This window comes from Ahaetulla prasina, chromosome 1 (genome assembly GCF_028640845.1).
Source record: "Ahaetulla prasina isolate Xishuangbanna chromosome 1, ASM2864084v1, whole genome shotgun sequence".
NCBI lineage: Eukaryota > Metazoa > Chordata > Lepidosauria > Squamata > Colubridae > Ahaetulla > Ahaetulla prasina.
The window spans coordinates 297011108-297033169 of NC_080539.1; the positions used below are offsets into that span (position 1 = coordinate 297011108).

The 22062-nt window shown below is 38.5% G+C and overlaps 2 protein-coding genes across 3 annotated transcripts in view; both read right to left on the reverse strand.

The window, feature by feature from the left end:
• MYBPC3 (myosin binding protein C3) overlaps positions 1–4493 on the reverse strand; it is a 104442-nt gene extending 99949 nt beyond the window's left edge. The window contains exon 1 of the mRNA XM_058161819.1: positions 4439–4493. Within this exon, the coding sequence (XP_058017802.1) occupies positions 4439–4463 (25 nt within the window). The 5' untranslated portion in view covers positions 4464–4493. The remainder of the gene's footprint in view (positions 1–4438) is intronic.
• A 5689-nt stretch (positions 4494–10182) lies between these two features.
• The window catches only part of SPI1 (Spi-1 proto-oncogene), a 36481-nt gene continuing 24601 nt past the window's right edge, over positions 10183–22062 (reverse strand). The window contains exons 3-5 of one of the 2 annotated variants that reach the window (XM_058161821.1): positions 15857–16050; positions 13525–13675; positions 10183–10976 (exon numbers count right to left, since the gene is read on the reverse strand). In XM_058161821.1, the coding sequence (XP_058017804.1) occupies positions 10660–10976; positions 13525–13675; positions 15857–16050 (662 nt within the window). In that variant the 3' untranslated portion in view covers positions 10183–10659. Of the gene's footprint in view, positions 10977–13524; positions 13676–15856; positions 16075–22062 lie in introns of both variants that reach the window. The other variant, XM_058161820.1, reaches the window with a different exon arrangement.

Genomic DNA, 22062 nt, shown 5'->3' on the forward strand with positions numbered 1-22062 from the left:
CTGACTCTGTAAACCACTTAGAGAGGGCTGTAAAGCCCTATGAAGCAGTGTATGAGTCTGGATGCTTTTGCTACTGCTATTGCTATATGATTTTACAGATTAATTTTTTTTAATTTGAATTTATATCCCGCCCTTCTCCGAAGACTCAGGGCGGCTTACATTGTGTTAAGCAATAGTCTTCATCCATTTGTATATTATATACAAAGTCAACTTTTATTGCCCCCAAACAATTTGGGTCCTCATTTTACCTACCTTATAAAGGATGGAAGGCTGAGTCAACCTTGGGCCTGGTGGGACTTGAACTTGCAGTAATTGCAAGCAGCTGTGTTAATAACAGACTGCTTAGTCTGTTGAGTCACCAGAGGCAGTATGATTTCCCCCCCTCTCTTCTGGACATGCATTCTGTTTTCATTCTGATATGGTCTCATGCTATTTTTCATGTTGCATGCTACCCTGAATCTTAGTAGAGTTGGGTGGCTTTATCAATTTGAAAATACAGCTATAACTACTGCTGCTATTTCTGTTGCTACTAAAATTTCAGCTCCTACAATACAAGCGATCTTGTAAAAAATATGTTTTCCACTGTTTTTCCTAGTCCTACAGCCATTTCTCTGACTTGTATTTAACAAACATTTTCCTCCTAGAAGTTCATAAAGCTCTTGCTGAATATAACTTAAGGCTCATATTTTGTGTATGTGTGCAGCTTCCACATAACTATAATTGTTCAGTATTTTCTTTCCTGCTTCTCCATTTTGATTCTGGAATTGTTCCAGATAATAATAATAATGAACAATTAGAAGTGTAATCAAATGATCACTTCTAATATCCATATCTATAACCCAGGGGTGAAATCCAGCAGGTTCTGGAGAACCGGTAACGGAAATTTTGAACAGTTTGGAGAACCGGCAGTGGAAATTTTGAGTAGTTCGGAGAACCAGCAAATACTACGTCCTGCTGGCCCCAGAATGGGCTGGGAATGGAGATTTTGCAGTATCCTTCCCCTGCCACGCCCACCAAGCCACACCCACAGAACAGGAAGTAAAAAAAATTGGATTTCACCATTGCTATAACCATATAGCTAGCCACCTAGAGTTGCTGGGAACAAGCATCTAAATTTATTTTTTTCAATATATCTTTTTATTCTGACATGAAGACAGTCTGACGTGTAAAAAAGTTAGCAATAAAATCAAAAGTAGTCAGTATCCTAAAAAACAAAACAAAATAAAAACCAACCCAAAACTATTCCAGAAGGCTGTCAACATGAACCTGAGTCCTGATGCAGTGGCAATTGAGGTCTGTGGTGGAGAAATTTCTGAGAAATGGTGCAGGAGCCTGTGGATGTCCTTGGACATGGAAGTGGTTTACCATTGTCTTCTGGGACTTCTTTTGGCCTTTGAGTTTAATCTACAGCTTTGGTATTCCCCAGAGATCTCCTATTCAAATGCTAATCTTAGTTCTCTCCCCAGCCCAAACAAGATCTTCCAGATGTTTCCATTGTTAACATTGCTATGGCTTAATTAGGACCCAACAACAACTAAAGACACAAGCTATAGTTTATGAAAGTCATTCAGCGTTTTCACAGACCTCCCATCATACAGAGGAGTTCAAAAAGAGTGCATACCCCTAACATTAATTTTATTTACGTCTAATTTTTACCTTTATTCTACAATTAACAGCATCATGCCACATGCTCCACCCCTTTTGCAACATGCATAGAAAAAGGATAGGGCTTGCATCACAATATCACCATGCAGTTCTTGTTGGTCTGCCCTCCTCCCGCCTTCCCCTACAGATACTTTTACCAACATATACCGAAATGTACCTAATTTGGGTTTTCTTCCTATAACATTCTACTTCTAGTAACTAGATGCATCTATGAACATACACCTGTAATTCCATTCTTCTTAGACATCAATTACTTCAGTGTGTTCTTTTAGGGTTTATCACTAAAACCAAAGAGGAAGGGCGCCACAATGGAAGAGTCTTAGAGAATGCAAAAGACTATGTGGATTTCATCATACCCAAGAGAACGAGAATTGATTGGGACAAAGCAAATATTTTTTGTGGAAGTTCTCATTCTCTCTTTCTCTCTCTCTCTCTCTTTTTAAGTTTTTTATTAATAATTCAAATTAAAAACAATGGACATGGCTTAACGTCTCTGGTTTTAAACATTGTCGCCAAATTTAAGCTAATAAATGATATGTTTCTTTATCTTTGTACAAATTTACATTAATTCTTACATGTCAAGTATGTAGGTTGATTCCATTTAAACAGCTACATCCATACTCAATATAATAATATTTCACATACAAGTTTGACCTACATTGACATATCCATTTCTAGACATTCATTACACCTTCATCTCAGCATTCCTCTTCCTGTCCAACCATTCATAAATTCTCATCAGTTTCTCTGTTTCTTAAGAAGCCATTGCTGGGTTGTTGCTGGTATGTTTCTAATGTCCTCATTTTTGAGCTCTCACATTTTTTTTAGCCTAACTATTGAGGTTCTAATCTAATCAAGTTAGATTTTCTAGGAAATATATTCAAAGAAGTCTTTCCCCTCTTCAGGTCAATTGTGTCCAATTAGCCCTAACCAAAGGGGCCAGTGGTGGGTTTCAAATTTTTTTACTACCAGTTCTGTGGGGGTGGCTTGGTGGGGATGGCAGGGGAAGAATACTGCAAAATCCCCATTTCCTCCCTATCAGTTGGGAGGCAGAGAATAGATGGGGGCGGGGCCAGTCAGAATTTTTACTGCCGGTTCTCCGAACTATTCAAAATTTCTGCTACCAGTTCTCCAGAACTGGTCAGAACCTGCTGAAACCCACCTCTGAAAGGGGCTCACATAAATCTTTCATGTTACTTATAAGCAGTTATTTAAGGAAAAGATCTACCTGATATTAATCGAGCAAAGTGGAACATTGTGATAATTCACGTGTGTGGATCAAGGTTGGATTAAGGCCAAATGATGCCCTAATGGTGGATAAAGTTTCCCCTCAGCCCTTTCATATCTGACAAGAAATTAAGATTCAATAAGTGCTGAAAACATGAGCATGGCAATGAACAGTTAAGGACATGCTAGCCAGGGGGGAGGGGGGGAAACCCCTCAGTTTCCTTGGTGCCCTAAGTAATGCATGTACTTATATTGCTTAATGGCAGGGGTGAAATCAAGCAGGTTCTAACAGGTTCTGGAGAACTGGTAGTGAAAATTTTGAGTAGTTTGCACAAATGGCAAATGCCACCTCTGGCTGGCCCCAGAGAGGGGTGGGAATGGAGATTTGGCAATATCCTTCCCACAGGAGGGAAGGGAATGGAGTTTTTGCAGTATCCTTCCCCTGGAGTGGGGTGGGAATATATTTTGCAATATCCTTTCCCTGCCACACCCACCGAGCCACACCCACCGAACCGGTAGTGAAAAATTTTGGATTTCACCCCTGCTTAAGGGTAATTTAAAAGCAAAATATCGGAGGCAGAGATATGGTATGTGCATCAAGTGACCTTGCATTCAGAAATTGCATAGCTATATGTACAGTAACAAATGAATGTTGTGTGTTAGAAGAGATCTCTGAATTGGGAAAACAAACATACCACAACATGGGTAAAAACTATCATTTAAACCGGGCAGCTAGCAGATACCAGATTATCAGCCCTCAATATAATAGGAGACTGTAAAAGAAAAAAGGGTCAAGCACTAATTTTATATCCTTGCAAATACACTGCAGTGAGTTAATGGCACCTAACGTTCAATCATAACAATGGATCTATTCCCCAGTTGCTTGTCTCGGAATGTAGCCTTCAATATTATATGATCTTAAGTAAGATCATTAAAGAAGGTTTAAATTTCAGGAATGAAGCATGTATGTTTTTGAAGGTGCAGACATTTAAAAAGGGATTAATGTAGCTCGGCTTTTTTCATTATAATTTAAATAGCCTTTCAGAAAAGGTATCAAAATAGCTTTTCTGGATGAGCGCTCTCATATCTCATATTTCAAAAGGCGAAAGGAAAGCATTATTTATGGATTTCCGTCAATACAAGGTTTAATCTTATTGAGCAAAAACTACATCTTAAAGTACCTCATTTTCTCAACTCCCTATAAACTTATATTTGCATGGAAGATCAGGACAAAAATAAATTACAATGAGAATCACATCTTCCAGAAAAAATTCAGAGGAAAATCACCATCTGCAATTCGAAGGGGGACAAAGAAATAAAGATTGTATAGCCTCCCTCTATTTTAAATTAACAAATCCACTTAATTTTAATTATCCTTTAATTATATTTCTGTTTGCCTACTTCAAAAAGGAATACTGCTTAACTTTTCTCTCATGTAACCTTATTGTTAATAAGGCGACTTGTTTCACTATATAATGAAGAGACCTGCTCCATCTCTATGTTTAATCAAGTAACGCTCTTTTGTTCCATCTCCAGTTATCCTTACCTGGTTTCTTTGTAGGTTCTGGCATCTTCTCGTTGGCTTGTGAATTGAAAGGACCCTTTCACTGAGTGGCACTGCAAGGAGACTGAAGGACTTCCAAGACCCCCCTCCAAAAAATACTACTCAGAAACCCCCTCCTGCTCCTCCCTCTTGTTCTCCTTCTGTTGTCAGCACCACCACCTTATCAACAGCACAGAGGCACTTGAAAAAATTCCTCTGCCAGTTTAAATATAGCTGAGTTCCATGTGTCAGAGAGTGTGAACCATCCAAGACAGGCCCCTCCATTCATCCAATGTAGGACTTACATACATCCCAGTGCCCAAAATGATGTCCTTGTGTACTCTTCTCCATGGCATATAATGTCTGTCTTTAATTATGTACATGAAACCTCAACATACCAATGTAAATTCCAACACTACAAACAGATGCAGCTGAAGTCATGCATTGGTAAGTCCTGTTCATTGGAATGGAGTGGAAGAGTGTTGCTTAATTTGGGTTGAATTGTGTTACATTTGGAACAGTGTCAGCGTACCAAATCTACTCTGCAAAAATATTCCTTGATGAGCTACCCAGTCATGCAACAGAACTACCTTTCAACTTTGATCGATATAGGGAAGTAAAGTTCTAGCGCTTATCTCCACAAATCTCAAATCAAAACTCAGCAGGGGTAAATAACAAGTTTGAAAACCAGAAAGGAATGAACTGGCCATTTTTAGTGCACAGTTGTCTCTGACTTGTATTAGATAAGTATTAGATCTGATCTTACATTCAAAAGGCATGTGAACTGAAGAGCATTTTCCTTCTTTTTCTAATGCTACTGTGCTGTTGACTACCAGGTGGCAGCATTGCAGTAACAATCCATTTTATCAATCCTGAAATGCCATTTATGAACTTTCAGACATATTGTGAACCTCTGAATTCATTCAGTCCTACCAGTAAAGAAAATGTTGGGCTTTGAATAGAATAGAATAGAATTTTATTGGCCAAGTGTGATTGGACACACAAGGAATTTGTCTTGCTACATATGCTCTCAGTGTACATAAAAGAAGAGTTACGTTCATCAAGGTACAACATTTACATTTAACATTTAACTTACCGGTTAAACAGTGAGCTTTAAGAGATTTTATTTTTAAAACTATCAAGGTGAGATGATGATGTAGGATATTTGATTACTTCTGGATGAAAGTGAATTAAAAGCTTGTATGATGACCAGCTGGCAGTATTTCCTCCTAATGTCAGAGGACAGGAAGAAATAACTAAAATAAAAGAAGCTGTTTCAAGCTATGGCAAGAATTTAGCATCGGTTTGAAGGGTTTCTGCACCATCTTTTTCATATCATGGAAAAACTCTTCACAGTTCATCCCAATGTAAGTTCATGAATATTTTTGCACTTTCATGTCATGTTCTGAAAGAGGTATCAACTTCAAGCTATCAACTTCAAGTGCCTTCATCCCTGGTATCATAAGAATGCAGAAAACAGCCAAGGAACACCATGAGTCAACCAGTGCTCCTTTCAGCTGACCAATTAGCATCCCAATTTTTAAGCTTTGACAGCTCCGGGAATAACAAAAACCTATTTACTTCGGAAAATCAGGATACAAAGGTGTTTTATTTTTTAAAACAGGGACTGTAAATAAACAGGATTAAGATTTGGAATCAGATTGCCTGTAAAATCTACTGCAGAGCTCTAAAGTTGAGGTGAGAGGAAGGCTGAGTAAGAGCTCCTGGGAAGGAGAAAATGGGCTACTCTGAAGTGTTACAAAACTTTGAGGGATGGCAGTTTTGGCTATATTGCAGTTAAGATAAAAGGAAATTGACTTGGTTGCCCAAGGAGGACAACGGCATGTGATACCAAGGATGTAGGGTCAATGCTGCACCAAAGTCCAGGATGAGGTGTTGAATTTCACATGAAATTATTCTGAAATCCTCATCCTCAGCCAATGCATTTGATCGAGGAATACAGCGTTTTTCTTAATACTCAATTTGGATCTAGGAAATTATATAACGCAGTTGTTACTTGGAAATTACCTTGCAGTTGCATGAATTGCTATTATGATTGAATATGTTTCTAAATAATTGGCAAAACAAAACTGGAAACAACTTGATTGCCACAACTTCCTTCAATGATTAAGTTGCTTTTTGAATGTATTTCTTTAAGAGCTAAAGTTTTCAAAACCGTTTTGTGTGTTATTTATTCCAGTTATATCTTAGGAAATCATATTTCTGAAGTCAAAACTATTTTATACATATCTCCATGATCCAAGTCCTATGCAGAAATGGTTTGGTTTGTCATAATAGCAGCTGACCATTCTTAGTCTTGTGTTTTTATAGCAACTTAATCTGTTCTCGGTGCTCATTTTTGAAGACTAGAAGCAGATTTACTTATTAAGTAGTAAGCATGCTTGCCCATATGTTTGCACAAGCAAAACAACCAAGAAAGTTTATTTTTATTTTTTAAGGACAGCTGAGAATTCAGGAAAGGAGGCTAAAATAGCTCTGAAAAGGATGGTCACAATCTAATTCACAAATCCAGGATTCTGCGATTACCAGGATTAGTTACCATGATAAGCAATCTTTTTTGGTCAAGGAAAAATGGAAAATTAGAGAACATAGCTTGGCCGCTGTCACAAAATGTCTGCTGTGGGAGACTCCCCTATTCAAACCATAGCTGCTATAGTGAGCACAGGGCAAAGTGAATCATCCGTTTACTTCATGTCTGTTACGGTTGCTCCTAACCATCTTCTGTCCTCCAGGATGATTGATACCTCTTCAGCTCATCTTCTGCTGGGCATACTTCTAAAGGAAGCATTAGACTACAGCTGCACAGAGGCATTCTTGGAAATAAAAATGAGGCTAAAGGTTAGCGTTTGGCTTTGCAGTATGTATGTATGTATGTAGTAATAGGGAAGCTGGTAGCGTTAAGCAGAAGGAATTAAATTTGTCATGAGGGTAGCCTTGAGTATGTATTGAGTAGTATATGACCTCTGGTATTAAGTCCTGGCAACTACACTGGTAACCACAGACACCAGGTAGGGTATTATTACTATTTATTTGTAAAATTTCTACTCCCCCTTTCCATTGGAAACCATCCCTGAGGTTATGGGGAGTACAATACAGTTTTACTTTTGTAATTGGGTGTCTGTTCCACTTGTGCTCTCTCTCTCTCTCTCTCTCTCTGTGTGTGTGTGTGTGTGTGTGTGGTGTGTGTGTGTGTGAGAGAGAGAGAGAGAGAGAGAGAGAGAGAGAGTAAATCCTCTCTGGGTAGAACACATGGCCCCCTCAGCTGAAGTGAAGCAATAGTTTTCTGGGGTCTTTTTTTTGGCCTCGCTTTCTTTAGAAAAGTGTCATCAGATTTGCCCTGAGCACACTCCTAAACAAAGTTAGTTAAAACTGGATGCTATCTAAACCTCCTTTCCTCCCTTTTGGAGCACAAGATTTTCCAAGTCCCTGTAATTAAGCCACTAGTTGGGGAAGGATTGATTTCTGTCCCTTAGTAACAGAAATGGTTTATAACAGTACTGACCAATAGCTTCAGTTTGTATTTTATTTTTGTTGGTTTGGAGGGGAAAAAAAAAGCAAAAGGACCACATCAGGAGGCTCAAGGTTCAATCTAGTCTGTCACAAAATTGTCATAGTCCCTATAGCCTGGGTGCATTGTCCCTGCAACCCTGCCTTCTTTGGAAATGTCTCAAATTGTTGACTCACATGCAACATGCAATCCACGACCGTATGTAGGCCTCTTTTTCAGAAAGACTGAAACATGGTCATTTCCTGTTCTTTTGATGAAATCTTTAAGCTAGCATGACACCAAGAAAGACAAATACCTCATCTGCTTGGTGCTGGCTTCATACAACCCTTAAATATGCATCATTTATTTATTGCTGGGTGGGACTCAGAAAGTGACCTCACCTTGCCCTTCTTTAGCCAAAATTCTCTTTGAAATATTTTTCTTGCCATACAAAACAAGCCAAAAGCTAAAACTTCATAAGCCCTCAGTGTTGTTGGGGCACAGGAGGAAAGGGCCTAGCTCTAAATCAGGGGTCTCCAACCTTAGTAACTTTAAGGCTTGTGGACTTCAACTCCCAGAGTTCCTCAGCCAGCTTTGCTGGCTGAGGAGCTCTGGGAATTGAAGTCCACAAACCTTAAAGTTACTAAGGTTGGAGACCCCTGCTCTAAATGACATTTTTTGTACAATATTTTGGTCAATATTAACTTTCTTCTGCTACCCTTAAGTTAAAATGGAGAGTTTTTGATTATAGCCAGAATGGAATGTGTGGGTCAGAATTACAGAGTTTAAATGGAATGATTGAAAAGTGCAGCTGAATAAACCATGAAATTCTCTTCACAGCTGAGGGCTGAAAGTGGTCAAACAGGTGGAAATTCTCAACCAGTCACAGTTCAATGTTTTTTAGAAACAAATATTTTGGAAAACACGAAAGAGAAAACCACTTTGGAACTGAACTGAAAATTAAATTATACATTTATAAACATGCGTGAGCAAAAAATTCCTCATTTTGCTTCCAGTTCTTTTCCAAATTGCAGCTCTTTATCTCATACCATTAGCCTGTTTTTCATGCTTATCATGAAATAATATACTGCAATCTAAATTATAGCATATTTAGTAATGGTGCTATAGGCATCACATATAATAGAAGACCTGTTCCTACAAAATTTCATTGTAGTTATATAGTGAAATTAAATGTTAATGAATATTTCAGAAAGCTGCACAGGAACTTAATAGCATAGGGACTCTTAATTATTTACTATGGAAAAATGTTTCTTCATAAAGAATCAATAACTGCCAAGGAAGATTTGAAAAAAAAAGGTTCCTCAAAGCAAATCCTCTCATAATCACTTTAAAGGTAGAGAGAAGCAACCTCTCTTGGTTCTTGAAATGGACAGGAAATTCCACCTCTGTGTCTCTGAAGTTTTGTGATAGAAGGAGGTCTGTTTTCTCCACCTTGAACCCATCAAGTATGGGAGAGAAGAGACAAGATCCTGGGATGGGTTAATGCCATGACCTCAGTGCTTTGGGAACAGGATTATGGCTTCCATAACAATTTCTTACCTGTAAGAACATGGTGTTGGTTGAGGTAAACCATGCTTATAACTGTGGCTCACTATGATTAATATGACCAAGCTAAGTAATTTCAAGGCAGGACAGATATATATGTAATCCTCTGAATTGAGAAAAGTTGTACTGAGACCACAGGGTGTACAGTGTGTGCTTGTGACATTGCATGTAATAATGTAAGTGCATAATTCATATTATTTGCATCACAGCCTCGTGATGTCATTGGGGTTTGCAATGGAGACCCGTGACCAAGATCTTTTATCTGCAAGGGTTTACATTAGTTACCATCGGTATACTTCTATACTTCCTATATGGTTCTCTTAACTGAAAAGAGGACTCTAACTTTGTTTTACAGAACGATGTACAATCTTTACATCCTTATGAAGCAGCAGCTTAGAAGATCAGAACGAAGAATTATTTCAATGTCACTGTTGGAGAAGCAGTAACAGTTCATACTGTTGTACATCTTACTGCTTCTGTGCTCAGGGAAACTGAAGTATGTATACCACAAGAAAGGCAAGGCCCGTAACTCAATAGTAATCAGATGATTTGGATCAAGAAGACTCTCCACCCTGGGTTCTTTCTCCAACATCTCCATGAGAGCTTGGAGAGATCTATTTATAATATAACTCAAAAGCAGATAAGATTATATTCTGGATTAATGCAGAAAATATGAATTCATTATATCTGATTTTATTAAATATTTAATGTTATTAATACTTGCACAATAAGATATGTTTCCAAGGTCTGCAGGTTTCTCTCTAGCCATGGAGAAATATAGCAGAGTCTTTATTAATGCTAATTTAAAAGCTGTAGGCTAAGGCAGTCTCTGAAGATCAACTAATACTGTCTGAGAAATAAAAACACTTCATTGGCTATGTATTTTAATTACAGCACAATCAAATATTTTCTGAAAAGAACATACCTATACATTTCTTTCTCTTTAAAAACAGTCCCTACTGTGTCCAGCTTGTTATATAGATGCAAAAATAACCTGTAAGGAATGTCAAAGCTGAAAAGAGAATTCGTACCAGAGGAGATGTTTGACTTCAATAAGGTAAGAATGAGGGCCCGGAGATGTTAAAGCAACTCTGTTGTTAAGTCCAACCCATATTTGTCTCTACAATTTTGGGGAATCCTGGACTCTCATTCAGAGAGGAAAGCTTTTTCTATCACTGCTGCTCTTTCCCATCACTTCATCACTAAACTGATATGTGAGCTTCTTCTTCACTTTCTTGACCTCCCCAGTCTTCCCGTAATTTCGCAATGCCCGTGCCATTTTTTGGTAGGTCATTTTCTTGCGGTTGCCTTTCTGAATGCCCCAGCGATGAGCCAGTGCTTCTTTGTGCTTAGAGGAGAACTGGAATGTGCCTTTTTCCTTATCGACCCACCAGATGCTATCCTTCATATCTCCGCTCCGAAGCAGATCGAGAAGAAATTGGTACAATCGGATTTTCTTCTTACTACCTATATGAAGAAATAGAAAAAGCACTGCATGAGGGGCAATAGGAATATCAGAAGCTTCTTTATATACAACTGACAGTGGTTCGTAATGATTGCATTGTAACCAAGTACTATTCTTGCCATACACTTCCAAATTAATGTAGTCATTCAAGCCACGCCAAAATGCTAGAGAATTCCTGGAAGCCTGGCACTCGAAGAAATCAGCCATCAACAGGCATATAGAATATGTACATATCATTCAAAAGAGACAATTGAAAAGTCAAAAGAAACAAAAAGACCAAAACAGTTCCTCCCAGCAATCAACATTCAGATGAGCAGAGATTAACATCAGGATTAATATTAAACCAACAATCAAGAAGCAAACCATACCTAATTCAAGGAATTGCCACAAAAGCTAACAGAAAACATCAGGCAATCAAAGAATGATCAAGACTACTCCCTCCAACTGACAGGGCAAGCCACTAGTATATAAATGACAGCAAACCTCACTCTCTACTAGTACTGATGATGTTAACTGGCTTGCAAAATGTCTGCAAGAAAACAACCAAGCTCAGAGAACACTAAGGACTCCACAGAATATATAAATGTCTGGGTTTAAAATCATTGCACATAATCAAAATGAAGTTTGGTGTTGTTTTATGTAAATATAGTTATATTTTATAAACTACAGTTTATGGCATATGGATAACCCTGTTCTGGCTGAGACTGTGTCATTCCCATCTTTTCATCTTTTGAGGCCCATCACACATATGGCAACAATGCAGTGATGTCCACAGAGATGGCAGAATCAGGTGTTTGGGACTTTTAGCTCTGACTTTATTAAAACTAGGAGCATCTATTTTCTAGTTGCTATTTTATCAATTCTCTGGAAAAATCTCACAACCGGATTCTGAGTTTTGCTGCTGTATTTTGTTAGGGTTGTAGAGTGGTATCACCTGGGTGAGATGTTGGGTTCTTCAAGGACCATGAAAAACAGGGTGGGAACTTGCAGGTTTATCCATAGGCTGCAGGCTGCAAAACTTAGTATTGGATTCCTCTCACAGTCCAAGCCAACATGGTCACAAATATCAGTGCCCAGATACTGGACAGGGAGGGGACATGCTCATAATGATTTAACTAGCCAATAGAAGTGGAGCAGATCCAGTGGTGGAATTCAATTTTTTTCACTACCGGTTCTGTGGACATGGCTTGGTGGGTGTGGTATGGCTTGGTGGCGTGGCAGGGAAAGGATACTGCAAAATCCCCCTTCCTTCCCCACTCCTGGGGGAAGGATATTGCAAAATCTCCATTCCCACCCCACTCTGGGGCCAGCCAGAGGTGGTATTTGCCGGTTCTCTGAACAACTCAAAATTTCCGCTACCGGTTCTCCAGAACCTGTCAGAACCTTCTGAATAGTACCCCTGAGCAGATATCTGCCCTTGACAATACTTCCAACCTTGACACTGAGATGTGAGAGATTATTCACATGGGAAGGTTCAGGAGAAGAGGGAAAACACTACTAACAGTAGATCAGCTAAAGACAACTTCAGAATGCATTCACAGCAAGCTGGGAGATGAGATGAAGGCAATACCATCAAGACATGCCTCTTAAAAGTAGTTATCAAGGTGTCTTCAAACTGCCAGTAAGGAAAATGTGAGGATGAATCTGTAGTTTTCACTTGAAACCTAGATTAAGGAATTAAATGAAACATTTTCTTTTTAAAATATTTGAAAAGTGGCTTGAAGAGAAAACAATCAGATATCAGGGATCCAAGTAATACCCCCAACGAAAGAAGACTCCAGGGCTAGAAGTACTTCAAAGTTCCATTTTATTAGAGATGTCATATTGGCACATCTGGGAAAACCCGAATCTGAAAGCTTCCAGGTTTTCCCCACCCAACAGAAAGTCCAAGTCCCTGCCCAGCACCCACAAGTCCATCACATAGCCCAATCAATGCACCATCCCAGCTGGAGAGGCCTCCCAGTCCCAGCCTTCCAGGTGCAGGGCAAGATGTCCTAGACTCTCTGAGAAAAGAATGTTATTATGACTATATTTCACCCATGCTCCACACAATCTCCTCTCCCAATTTCCCACAGTAGGAAATGGGGCAGACCTGAAGGCCCAATACAAAAGATGGCTTCCAGGCCTGACATCAGAGTTACTACCAGGTGATCAAAGACCGCAATCAGTTGGATTCCACCGGTTGGTCGGAGAAAAAGAGAAGGACCAAAACAAAAACAAAAACCTGGCACAAAATAGTTCAGGAAGAAGTGAAAAGAATCAGTCTTAAATGGAAGGATGTGGAGAATGTAGCTGCAGATTGAGAACTGTGGAGTATGTTTGTAGCTCAATGTGCTTAGCACAAGATGTGAGGAAAAAAACCAAACCAAGATAGCCATGAGAGAAAACTTAATAAAGATAGGGAAGAAGTTATCAAAAGAAAACAACATTTCCATTTTGAGACAGAAGAGTTGTAAGGGTAAGTGATGTCAGAGAAGCAATGATAAAGCAGGAAAGAAGAAAAAGTTAGGATAAAATATAGAATTCAGCTTCCGTGGTATAGTTTCTAACCTGATTCTCCATTCATAATCCCAGGAGTGGGTTCCCCAACCTCAGTCTCTCCATCTGATACTTCCAAAGGTGGACTCTGCCTCTCTAGATCTTCTTCATCAGAGCTGCGCTGATGAGAGGGATACACACACATGCGAGGCACAAAGGCAACCTGTTCAGAGAGATGAGCTCATCAGATAAGTCATACAAGGGGAAGGTGTGCCAAGAATGAAGATGGATAAAGTAGCCTTTCTTTCAAACATCTCCTAAAGCAGCTGCAAATTTGTGTCTGCCTTATCAGGCCATCTCACAGAAAGATGGAAAAGGACAGGCTACCATTGAAGGAAAAATCCAAATATACTGCTTAACTCTGTTTTTGTTTGTCATTAGGTTACAGAAACAAACCTCTTTGCTTCCTCTTAGGTATAGGAAATAAGTGACAAAACATTAGATCTGAAGCAAGAGAAGTAAGAAAGGGCGCGTTGAGAAGACACAAAATGGCTCTTCGTTTGTAACTTATTCTAGCAGTCAGATCGTGGACTTCTGAGGTTTTTCTGTTGATGTAGAAGTTGTTCCAAAATATCTCAGTAAGGAATGTGCAATTAAATTGCTTCAGGGGTACAGTGATGGGTGGTTAATGACTTGGCAGATTAACTGGAGATGACTACAGTGGAACGGGCTGGGATTGAGAAATATTGTGTGTACATTTCCTGCCAGCTCTTCAAGGGTAAAACTACTGACCTTAACCACAGAGTCACCTTGAGCTCTTTATAGTTAAACTGCAGCTTAAATGGAGGCATCAGATTGCCCACCAACATTTAATTGAACATTAAATTCAGAGCAAAGGTCCATCATATGAAATAGCTAAAGAAAACTTAGGGAAACCAAGGCCTTGATTTAAGGCTTATAAAACATCCAGAGAGGAGTGACTGAGGGACATTTTTACTACAATGGAAATTCAGTGACGGTTTGGAAGCTCTTCCAGTGGTGACATTCTAAAAAAAATTTGGGGGGAAGTGAAACATTTCCATTTATACTAATGAGATGTCTCTGGGAGTTTTGCATGGAGAATTAACCGTCCCTAGTATTAAACTGTTATACTTTGGGGAAGAATGAAGAATGAGAAGGAAAGAGTTGACATGCTGAAGCTCAATTTAAAAGGATGATGGAATATATATCTAAAATCTCCATTCCATTCTTACTAATCTTTTTTTTAAGTGTGGTTTTAAGTCTGGAACACCATGTCCTCAGTTTACTTGGGGTGGAGAGAAAAGGTACTTTTGGGAGGCAATTTCACCTTCAGGAGAAATCCAGTTTAAAATATCCTATGACTTCTTGGTGTCATATACAATAGAGATCATCCAGAGGTTGGCAGCCCAGATACGGTACACCTAGTTTGGGAGTCTGCTAAGAAACCACCTTTACTGGCAGGATATTTTTCCTAATGCTAAACCAGAAAAATTGCTTCTGCCTATTCTCAAAGCACATTTGAACAAACATTGCTATTCAAATTGTCTAGGAATTAATGTGTTGCCTCTATTCTACTATTCCAAGTGTTGAATGTGTGGTTTTAATGCTATTTGACAGAGAGTGAGCATTTTCTAAAGAGAAGAAGAAATATATTAACTACAGTGACTGGCTACAGCTGTTCGGTTACACCCAACACTGGCCACTAAGAGTCAACATCTAGAGCAACAGTTGTGTACCCTATACAGGCGACAGAAGAACAAGAATGAAGAAAAAAATATGGGTGTTTTCCATTCCCTCCTAGATGGAAAAATGTTTGGGTGGATGTATGATGACAGGGATGATAATATTTTAAATGTATTGGCTGCCCAATTCCAATTCCTTTACAAAGAAGGGGAGAAGACAAAGAATAAGCAGCTTTATTCCTCTCTTTCATTCATGGTTACTGAGAATGTCTCTCCTTGGGCTGATAGCCGATCAGGAGAGTATTTTTATTGCAACCCTGGCAGGGAATAGCACATTAAAAATAAACTGTTCCCTGAGTCTCACTCTGTTGATTCCACCTGCTATTTCTAGTAAAAAAAAATAACACCTCCCCCCTCACCAAAACTGATAATAATATAACTTCAAATGATGCATTTAATTGCATGGATAATTTAGCCCTTCTATTAACAGCCTGGGAAAAAGAGTATCTGCTTTTTAAAATATTAAACAAAAGTGATATAATGTATAATGCTTAGCCTCCTGTTCTCTTAAAATGGTCTTTGTGCTGGTATGAATTTGTCCTAGTTTTATTAAACTGAACGTTTTAAAATAGGAATAATCCTATCCAGTTATCTGCCTAGAAGAATATCTGCATTTGAATTATCTGGGCTCAGATTGGTACCTGATGGTTGTGGTTGAGTCCAAGATGTGTGACGGGGATCCCAGAGTCAAGAACGTGCATCTGTTCTATCTCCATGTGCCGGTAGAGCTGCTGGAGTTGTGGTGGCTGTACACTTTGGAGCTCTGCAAAATGATTGTCTCCAAAGGTCTCAAATTCGGTGTGCAGATGATGGGGATGATATTCCCAGTAGTGGTCTGACGGAGTTAAAAGCAGTTCACCTGGTAACACAGAATTTAAAAAAACCCCACACACAATTGTTCATATCTGCACAACAGAAAGAGGATTGCTAAACCTACCAAGTTCATATTCAGTCCATGTCAAGATTAGATCCCATGTGGAATATGTGGAATTTGAATTATGTTCTAATATCTAGGGCAGGAGGGTGTTTTTTTGTTTTTTGTTTGCAGAATTCAACAGGACATTCAGCAAGTTCCACTTGGATAGTTCATTGTTTGTAGTTTAATATGATGTCTTTAATAGCATCGTCCTTGGTTGGAGGCATTGGGGTGAGAATTAAATGCCTGGGGAGCCATGGCTACTCTTTGCCTAATCAAAAAAGCTGAAGGAAATGAGTGAAGCCTTGATCCAGACAAAAAAAGAGCAATTTTGGGAATGAGGAGAAATTGATGTCTGAGTCTGATGGTGAATGATAAGCAGAGCATTTACAGTAATAACGCCACATGGCAGCTATGTGCACTGTTTCGAATTACTTCCTTATAGCATAGCTGTGAAGGTGCCAATTTGGTATGTGAGTGGCATATAATCCTGAAACAAACTAGAATAACTATTGTCACACAATGATAGCATTTTAAAAAATCTACACACAGATAGCCAATCGACATCTGGCTCATTACTATAATTTGGGATAGCATTTTCTCAAACAGCTCCATGGGAAATGGATACAAATTTTATCAGTATGTTAAGAAACAAAAACAGATCAAAAAACCAACAATGATATTCTCTGCGCCAAGAAATTTAATAGCCTGTTCTAAGTTTGGACTCAATTTTCCAATATGGAATGAGGCAACACAGCTGTTTGGTTATCCCAATCACTTCCAGACAGTTGCTTAAATTTCTGACCCATATGTATTAGAATCCCACAAGCTTCAGTCCTACTCCTAATAAAATGGAATACTGGTTATCAATGATGGAAAACTTGTTTTAGGAACTTTCCCAAAAGATGCAAACAAAAATTGCCTCAAATTTGAAAAAAAATGTCAACTTGTATGCGATTCTGATGATCCGAATCTGAAACCACATGAAATGTGGTAAACTTGCAAAATCTGAAACCTTTGAGAAATGGAAGTGTTCGGAGTGTCTGAATCAATTTACCAAAGCTGAAATTGTCCATACAAGAAGTAAATACTGTTAACCGATGATTCATCTCTCTTCCTCTATTCTGCTGCAGCTGCATTCTTTCTAAAAAAGTAGACTCCGCTCCATCTTTGTCACTTTGTCACTGAAGAGTACAGTGGCCTTTACAATATTAGATTTGTAACCTAGTTATGCTACTTCTTAGCTTCCATTTTAATGCCCTGTTAACTATCTCTTTGGATGATGGCAATCCACTGAATATTTGAAAATTAGGCAAAAACTTCAGTATAGAATTTTATTTAGAAGGAAGATCAGACCATATTTTGTCACCTGACCCTTTTCTGAATTCATTTTAAACTGCTGCCTTTTAACCTTTAAAACTATTCCTAACTTGAGATCTTGGTACTTGATGTTCTTCTGTTGATGAATCACCTGTTCCCAGATGTATCTATGATGATCTGAAATAGCATCCAAGGTCTTTCTCCCAGTGTCCCTGATAAGTAATGTCCACAAATGACTGTACTGATGAAGGGCTTCTCCACAAATGTCCTTCTCAAAGTACTGAATATTTGCCCTCAAAAAGTCTGGGCCCTTATGTAATGTCTTTCTAGTGCAAGACAAATGTCTAAATTTTGTCCAGTTTTGTGGGGTTTTTTTATTTTTCTGCTTTGTGGTTTGAACAAAATTTATGCTGTGGAGTTAAGTTCCTCTCCTCTATCATTATAAAAATCACCATTTAACTTTAAAGGGATATTTTATTGAGTTTACTCTAATGCATTTTTTGTAGTTGTGAATATTTTTTATTGAAAAAATCTCCCCAAAAACTTCTCTCCCTCCCTCCTCCCTCCCTCCCCCCCCTCTCTCCTTTTCTTATTGTAGAGTAGATCCTGTAATGACACAAACAGCTGCCAGTATTGTGATCATATCACTCTTCACTCTCCTTTGTTATGTGCATTGTGGCCATTTGATACTCTATGGTACTAAAAAAAGTGAGATAAGACTGTCTACATCACAGTCTGGGGATGAGAAATGGCCAATGTCACGAGAATGAGGAGCAACTGCCAGCCAAAGTGTAAATCATTAATGAAGAAAGACTGATGATGAAGACAAGCTGGAAAAAGTTGGTTGCCAAATATTTTTTTCTATCCGTTAAAGCTGGTGTAGTGCTGCATTATTGTAAAGTTGGGCCTCTATATAGTGTCCTTTCTGTTGGACAACATTTTTATATGACTTTTATATAACTTCTAATATGGCTTCATGGCATACTTTTACACTTAAAAGCAGTGTAATAACCCTGTGGTTATCCTTAGAATATGTGTTGTTCTGATTGACAATGCTTCATTCAGACTTAGATTCATGTAATTCAATATTCTTTGAGGCAGCAGCTTTACTAAGGTTCACACATTGTCTGTTCCAGTCCTCCTATCCAGCTGGAGGAGATGAGATTTAGATTTCTTTCATACCGTTTTTCTATCCCTAATAACAGGTAGTTTGGGTGGCTGCACATTGAACTCTCAGGCTTTGTAACTATGGAGCCCCGTTGCTTGTTTTGTTGTGGTCTTATTTTGAATGCTTCAGTCAGTTATATCTTTTCTACGTTTTTATTAAAAAATTATATATATTTATATATATTATATATATGTTTTATTTTACTTTATTTTATTTATTTATTTGTCAAGCATGTAAAAGATAACAGATATAAGTATAAACATGATTATGAATACAGGAAATGGATACAAATAAATGGGGATATTAGGACAGGGACGGTAGGCACGTTGGTGCACTTATGCACGCCCCTTACAGACCTCTTAGGAATGGGGTGAGGTCAACAGTAGACAATTTAAGATTAAAGTTATGAGAGTGTGGGGATATAGATAAATTATATATATCTATCATCTCTCTCTCTCTCTCTCTCTCTCTCTCTCTAAATTATATATATATATGAATTTTTTATTGGCCAAGCGTGATTGGACACACAAGGAATTTGTCTTGGTGCATATGCTCTCAGTGTACATAAAAGAAAAAATATTATATATATATATATATATATATTTGTAGGTTTTCACGGGTAAAGATATGTAGGTTTTGGCATATTCGGGTCTTTTCCTGTGTAAGGTTGAAAGTATATAGACAACGTTTCGACGAGGTCTCACTCGTCATCTTCAGGCTGGAGTCTTTGGCTTCGTGCTTATGCGAGCAAAGCATGGTTATAATTGCTGTTTCTCTATAAATACTGGTGGGGGGGGTTGTGGAATGCTGGCTTAGTTGCTGTAAGCTGATTGGTTGGCTGTGTTGTTACATCTTGATTGGTTGATGAAGTTGATGTTTGCAGATTGTTCAGCTGTTTCATAGCATCCTGTGTGGGATGTAGCAACTCGGGTCCTGGTCTGGTTCTGAGTTCGAGGTCCTGTTATGTGTTTATGGCATGTGTCAGTTTGATTTGCATGGGGATCGGAGGGGGGTGTAGCAGCTGATGATGCCATCATGGTCTGGCTTCTGGATGGTGGTTGTATTTTGTCTATGGGATGGGTTTGAGTTCGAATCTGGTGAACATGATTGGTGGTGGCGTCATCTGTTATACTGGATCTGGTGTCCCAGCCACAAAAGTCTGGAGTCCCAGCCACAAAAATTGACACCAGACCCAGTCACCCCCCTCCGATCCCCACGCAAAGCAAACTGACACATGCCATAAACACATAACAGGACCTCAAACTTGGAACCAGACCAGGACCCAAGTTGCTACATCCCACACAGGATGCTACGAAACAGCTGACCAATCTGCAAACATCAACTCCATCAACCAATCAAGACTGAACAACACAGCTTCAAACATCAACTCGATTAACCAATCAGATGTAACAACACAGCCAACCAATCAGCTTACAGCAATTAAGCCAGCATTCCACAACCCCCCCACCAGTATTTATAGAGAAACAGCAGTTATAACCAGTGATGGGATTCAGCCAGTTTGCACCACTTCGGGAGAACCGGTTGTTAACTTTCTGAGCAGTTTGGTGAACTGGTTGTTGGAAGAAATCATTAGGGCAGAGAACCGGTTGTTAAATTATTTGAATCCCACCACTGGTTATAACCATGCTTTGCTCGCATAAGCACGAAGCCAAAGACTCCAGCCTGAAGATGACGAGTGAGACCTCGTCGAAACGTTACCTAGATACTTTCAACCTTACACGGGAAAAGACCCGAATATGCTAACACACACACACACACACACACACATATATAAATTGGGAGTCTGGAGGCCATAAATTAAATTAAATGAATGAATGTCTGGCCTGCAAGATAGACTGACTCTTGTATCAGTTGCTGGGGACATGAGTGGGAGTGTGTTCTTTTGTCACTGCTTGTGAGCTTCAGAAGGCATCTGATGGCCTCTGTAAGGGACAGGAAATTGAACAAGGTAGTCTTTGGTGTAATAATCCATTAGATTTCTGGAAAGAATAAAAAAATCAAACAAAAAATCACTAGGAGGTATGTGACTTTTCATGTGGGAGTCATTTTGAAACTGTTATGTGAAGTGAAAGAGGATGTGAGAGAATTGTTTGGGATGGAGGTGAGGAGAAGGCTTGCTTTAATGGCATGACAATGTTAAAGGAAAGAGACAAGACTTAGTTTGCTCAAATTCACTGCTAAAGTAAAAACTGAAATAATGGTCCAGTGGTCTCACTTTTTTTTACCCATGCTGTAGAGTTGTTCCTGCCATAAAGGGCTTTATTTTTTTCCTGATGTGTTACTACTAGATAATAATAGTAAGCTTTGACTGACATATTACTACTAGGTTGTGAACATAGTTCATCTATCATTGTTATATTTATTCTAAGTTGAACCACATTATTAAGGATTAATTACAGATACATATATTTTCCCCTGACACACACACCCCACTGTGTCTGACCTGTATTGGATATCATTTGGAATCCTCATTTTTATCTCTATAACAATTTGCCAACATTTCATATAGACAATAGAAAATAGAAGAGAATCATTTGTAAGGAAAGGTTGAAGAATAAAGGAAATGGAGTAAATATAAATGAGAGAAGTACAGATTCCTGTGCCACTTCTCTCATCTTTTATTATAGCAATATCGAGTTCTTCTGTATTGACTAGAAAATTCAAATTATCTTTTTTAGTTGTCCAGATCTAGGTGTCTCATTTACACATAAGATTATTGTTAGGTTTTGGATAGGATCAATTAGAAGAAGAATTTATTTCTGAAAGTTATGCACTATGGTGAAGTGTAAATATTTTAAATAAATATAAGTACCTGCCATGGGAGGTAAGAGGGGGAAGTGACAAAACATGATTTTACAATAAAAACCCCATCCCTTATATACATACATGTGTGTGTGTGTGTGTGTGTGTGTGTGTGTGTGTGACAGTGCAACATAATTTGGACAGGGCCAATTTTGCCTTTTTCATGCTGACACACATTTTGTCATTTTGTCATGACTGTGGTTAGGAAATGTTGCTTATGTAAATAAATACTTTCATTTTCTTTATTAAAGTCGAATGTATTTAATGTCAGCTAAGAAGAACAAAACAAGGAAGATATTACTTGCAGTCATATGTTGTGCTAAGCACAACATGGTTTTCTTTGACTTCAGTTTAACATGTTGCAAACTCAGTCACTATCCCTTATAAACTGTAGTTTACAATTTAGCAACTGAATCCATTCAATTATGGTTTATTCAGTAAATAATCAGGTCAAAAAAACTGTAATTTCCTTACACTTGGAGCAGTTATTTCTAAATCAGCTGGAATGGAAAAACAGCCCATAATTTCCAGTCCAATTCCTTTCTGTTAAATAGGGCCATTGTTAATCTAATTTTCGACACAACTGGGACTATAAAAATTTGAGCATTAGATAATGTTTG